Source organism: Centruroides sculpturatus, unplaced genomic scaffold (assembly GCF_000671375.1).
Source record: "Centruroides sculpturatus isolate CEXI.00-Female unplaced genomic scaffold, Cexi_2.0 scaffold40, whole genome shotgun sequence".
NCBI lineage: Eukaryota > Metazoa > Arthropoda > Arachnida > Scorpiones > Buthidae > Centruroides > Centruroides sculpturatus.
In genome coordinates this window covers 206,185-211,865 of record NW_019384602.1, presented here as the reverse complement: position 1 = coordinate 211,865, position 5,681 = coordinate 206,185, and the positions used below count along the sequence as shown (strand labels likewise).

The following is a 5,681-nucleotide window of genomic DNA, read 5'->3' as shown; positions in this document are numbered from 1 at the left end:
TTGCTTCTACCTCAAAAAAAAGGAAAAAAAAAAATACGCTTTTGCGCTTATGTATTTATTTTAAAATGCAATAAAAAGTAAACTAATGCTTGTTTGATTTAATTAAAATAATTTCATAATAAATACAAATACTTTTATTTACTACTACTATGATGTATATAGTTGCGTTAAATACACTCTGTAGGGAATACATTTCCTATAAATCTATAGGAAATAATGTAGAAGAATTAGTAGAAAAACTATAAAAACTTTTCTACATGTATGAGGAGATCGTGAGATAATAGACTAGTCAGCGATGATGGAGGTGTATGAAAAAGTCCTGAGAAAAAAAAATAATAATAATAATAAAACTAAGCCGTGCTGTATTCACTAAAAAATTCAACAGGCTCTTGGTTTGTCGCATTCGTTCGGAGATCTTTTTAACGATTGTTCTAATTCGAATAATTGTCCCATGAAATTTAAATTAGGTGATATGATAGGTCTTTTTCTCTTTACTAATCGATAAGCGTCGATCAAATTCATGAGTTTATGATGCATCAAATAACCGATGATAATTGTAGCCGAACGAGAAATGCCTGCTTGACAATGCACTAAAACATTGCAGTTTTTCATTCTGGCTTCGTCTGAAAGAAAACAAATAAAAATATACGAATTTTACTAAATGCTACGTTAACGAATACATTTAATATTTTTATACTAATTATTATTAAATTTTTCCGATGTAAATTGAATTAGATAACAATTTTCTAATTTCTCATTCTTTGCTCAACAGCTACATCTGTTTGGCATNAATTTTACTAAATGCTACGTTAACGAATACATTTAATATTTTTATACTAATTATTATTAAATTTTTCCGATGTAAATTGAATTAGATAACAATTTTCTAATTTCTCATTCTTTGCTCAACAGCTACATCTGTTTGGCATTTCTCTCTTCATTTGTTGGACACATGGGCGATGATTCATACAACCAAACCAGATGTAGTACACATACAACCATTAGGAGCCATTGAATCACTATTACACACACACATATATATATTTTAAAATAAAAATATATGGCACTATATACATTTCTACATTTTATACTTTAATAATAAGATATTAATATATATATTTTTTTTAAAAATACCTAGGTGCTTCTACGTTATTAAAATCTCAAATGGAGCTTAAAAGGTTTACAATATATAATTATTTTATAAAAATATATAGGATGAAACCTACCTATAAATTCAAATGCTGCCTGAAAGTATTGTTTTAAATTTTGATTGTTGTTATCGGAAGCGGGTAATCGTTTAAATTTGATTCCATCCGCCGACTGATGATCGGGGAGATCCGCCGTTACGTTTAGCACATAAGTTATCCCTAAGCGTTTTAACGTCGTCAAATCTGCAGCATCCTTCTCGTTGCCTAAGTAGAGGAATGGCAGAATTGGACAAGCGTGGATAGTCTCTACGGCGTTATCGCAGCTAGGAGATGGTACCGTAGAAGGAGATATATCATCGGATTGAAAGCATAGATCTCGGTTACAGTTATAAAATTCACGCCAGCCACCTAATTATTTTAAAATGCTTAGAAATTAAAAGGTTACTGAGTAAATAAATAAATAAATAAATAAATAAATAAAGGCTTACCTTTTAAGATGGATACGTTATAACCTTGATTGTAGAACGCATTGACTAATAGAGAAATTGAATTAGTTGAGAGTAATTTATCTAAGTCCGTCGTGTTATCGTCGTAAACAATTATTTCCTTTCCGCAACAGTTTTTCAACACTTCCTTTCCTTCATTTGACGTAACGAAATCCCACAAAGGTAATTTACATTGTTGTAATCGCCTCCTGTTAATTCTGTCAGTGGAATTAAGGTTAATAGAACCCAAAATGTGATTGGAGTTATAACACAAAAACGAACGACAATCGATGAGTACGACTGATTTTCTAAAGTTTCTTAATCGGTCGGATAATTCGGAAGAGTTCACTAAACGCACTTGTTTTATCCAGTTTCTATTGTTGTTGCATTGTTCCGTGTCCATTCTACACTTCTTGTGAACGGGAGACGACGGTCGGTAACCGTTACAACAGAAATTACGATTGAGCGTCAGATGAAGACGTTGCCTCCTTCCTTCGCTAAATTCGAACATACTGGGAGATAACTGAACTTGAGCTGCGCCAGACATTGAGGCTCTGGAATCAAACACCTGGAAATCAAACAACCAACAGCTTACACAATTAATCCCACAAAAGATATTGCAAAACAACGTTTCACAATAAGCAAAAATCGCTTACAACTAATTGCGAAAACGGCACACTAAACGTTCTGTCCTATATCCTATCCTTTTTATATTATAACTGGAGGGGGAGTGGTTTGTTTGACGTCATGCGTGACATCAGTAGTGGTTATCTTTCGGTCATTATCGGCTTTCTAACTAAATCGAGAACTTATGATGTCACGATTAGATTAACGGCGCCTTTTTTTTCACTTTTCGAATGGTCGGGATGGTTTCCCTATTTAGTAAATAGTGTCGTCTTGCAAATATCTGAATCATTTCGGATATTCGACTCGATCTCGATACCCAAAACGCCTTCAACTTAAGATAAATTCATTTATTTCTAAGCATTATTTTAGCAATTTTAATTAATTATATGACAAATTAGATAATATTTAATTCAACTTTATACTCCATACACTCGAAAAGAATTTCCATCCATTTTTTAAATCTCTTTAATCCGTCGAAAAACGGTAGCATTTTTAATCTTTTATATATAAAGAATGTCTTTAATTACACAAACTAGCTACAAAAATCCAATGCGTAATCGACTCAAATAATACATATATATATATATATATTTTTTTTTTTTTCAGTTTTTAAATGTATAATCGATCCATATTCTTTTAGAAATAATAAAATAAACAAACCGGCCATTTGTTGATATTTCAATTTAACGCGGTGCCAAAAGTCTGTTTGGACGAAAATACAAAAATTTTGGCAAGAAAAGACCAGAGTAAACTTACCTCTTTGTGGTAGGGGTAGAAAGAAGAAAGCAGTGAAAATCAGTCGGTCTCAATCTTGCTTCGCGACGTCAACAGTTTCCGCGATGAGTCATACCGCCGACTGACGTCACACCTGGCAGTTGTACACATGGACGGAGCGTGATGCATGACGGGATTACAGTGATCTCGACCAAGGTCGAATGGTTTATGACGCATTCGCTTCTAGAGTCGGATGCGTATGTGTTAATACACCTGCCCATTGGAAAAAAAAAAAAAAAAAACAATCGCCATTTCGATTTTACTTTAAAATCAACCGAAAGAAAAGAAATTCCTTCTTATCTTTAATTTAATTATAGGAAAGAATTATCGAAAAATTCTATTTTTATGCAGCTACTATGTAAACTGGAAGAAAATTGATCTAGCTTTATATAAGAACTTTTATTGCCGTTTTCGAAGGTAGTAGACATCATCCGGGTGATTCCAATTGCGTAACACACAACAACACCACCAGTTAATAATTCAATTTTTATGTTTTAATAAGGATATCATTGCTTCTACCTCAAAAAAAAGGAAAAAAAAAAATACGCTTTTGCGCTTATGTATTTATTTTAAAATGCAATAAAAAGTAAACTAATGCTTGTTTGATTTAATTAAAATAATTTCATAATAAATACAAATACTTTTATTTACTACTACTATGATGTATATAGTTGCGTTAAATACACTCTGTAGGGAATACATTTCCTATAAATCTATAGGAAATAATGTAGAAGAATTAGTAGAAAAACTATAAAAACTTTTCTACATGTACATAGAATATATATATACATTGAAAATACAAACGTACAAACTATAAAATTCTAATACTAAATTTATTTTCAAATCAAAGTAATCTCATAGAAAAAATAAATAAAAAAAAAACATACTTTATTTATCCTTAGGATTAAAAAGTATACCGTAATAATTTAATTTTTCTCCTTTAAAATTAATATACTATAGAAGTGGATATATTTATATAAAAATATTAGTTAGGGTCTTCGATTAAATAACCTTGAATTCAGGCCCCACGCAATAGCATTGTCTTTGCATATAAGGTAGCTGTGCTTCAGTATAAAATTATTTCATATTTTTATAATAAAAAGAAAACAATATATATATATATATTTAAAATGATTAGTTATTGAATTAAATTCGTAAATGAATGCTATAAAATAAATTAAATTTTGCACCTTAATAACAACAGTTAAGACATTTTCATAATAAATATTTTAGGATAAGAAGGAAAGTTTAATTATAACAAACTTTGGCTAAATAAGAGAGAGAAAAAATATACACGAATAATAAAATTTTAAAATGTTTTTAAGTAAATTAATATTACTTTGTTTTAATTAAGAAATATTACGTTATAAATGCAAAAGTATTAAAATGCTGGCGATGTAAATAGCATAGATTTATTGATTTTTAAAAGTAAACAAGATTTATTTACACGAATTATAGATAAATTTAATCTTGAGAGACTTACGTAATAGATGAAAAGTTTATTAATTTAAAAAAAAAAAAAATTGCTCAATATTTCATCTGTAATGTTAAAACAACTCGATAAGATATATTACGTATAGAGAGAGAGATAAGTTAATTAATATAAATTTTTGTCAATAATAATATTAAGAGTTACTGATAAAAGGTTGAAGAATGCAATATTTTATTTTATTTTATTTTAAATGATTAATGTAGTCAAGTTATCCCGAAAGTATTTCCTCCCCTCCCCATCTTCTCTTCGCTTCATCACGTGATATAGTAACGAACTACAGTCTCGAATCGTTTTTAAAAGTGTAACGAAGTGACTCACGACGTTACAAATAGAAAGCATTCCCTTTAAATAACCAGACCTACATCTGTTTCTGTTCTCATTGGAGCAAATGTTGCTTAGCTAAACATCGCCGTTTCAGCTTTTTGGAATCTTACTCTTGCTGATTACGGTCATGTCCTACTAGCTCTGTTCGACGTCACTAATGACGTCAAGGACATTCACTCCGGTCAATGAAAAGACCCCAGAAAAATGCTCATTTTAATATTATGACTCATTGTTTGTGATCGTTCTCTCTCTCTCTCTTATTTTTAAACAAACAATTTAAGGAAAGCGATTCAGAATAGAAAGTAATTGGTATATTGTTTACGTTAAAATAAGCTTATTTTCTTATTCTATAGCTTCTTCGATTCTTTACTAACAAACAATTTTTTTTTTTTTTATTTTATAATTATTGATTGCTTATAGCATTTTTTTTTTTTTAACGCGAAAGCAAAGCACGTAAGGTCTAAAGGTTATTAAACTCGAACTTAAATCCGATACCCATTGCAAATAATTTAACTATAATGGGAATCTTTAGCGTCACTCTTTATATTTAGTATATAAAGAGTTAAAAATAATCTTGAATATGCCAAATTTAAACCATTTCTATTCAATTTTTTTTCATGTTTTTATGTAAACGTTACTAATTCCGATTTTCTTTAATTACATTTCGCTGAGTTGTTCGAATCTCTCTCCCAAAATGACATCTTTAAAAATTGGGGTGAGACACGTGGTTTGACCCCGATTTTCACGCTTTTAAAGAATGTCAAACAAGTTATATCAATAAACATATTTTAAATTTGGGACCGGATGAAATCATTTTTTTTTTTTTTTTTT

The 5,681-nt window shown here is 29.9% G+C and overlaps 1 protein-coding gene across 1 annotated transcript; it reads right to left on the bottom strand.

The window, feature by feature from the left end:
- Positions 1-267: 267 nt before the first annotated feature.
- Positions 268-3,155, bottom strand: LOC111625026 (dual specificity protein phosphatase 10-like). The gene is made up of 4 exons (XM_023368034.1): positions 3,017-3,155; positions 1,637-2,201; positions 1,227-1,556; positions 268-623 (listed from the first exon to the last, which is right to left on the bottom strand). The coding sequence occupies exons 2-4, from the start codon at positions 2,178-2,180 to the stop codon at positions 379-381; spliced, it is 1,119 nt and encodes a 372-aa protein (XP_023223802.1). The 5' UTR covers positions 2,181-2,201; positions 3,017-3,155; the 3' UTR covers positions 268-378.
- Between the last annotated feature and the right edge of the window lie 2,526 nt (positions 3,156-5,681).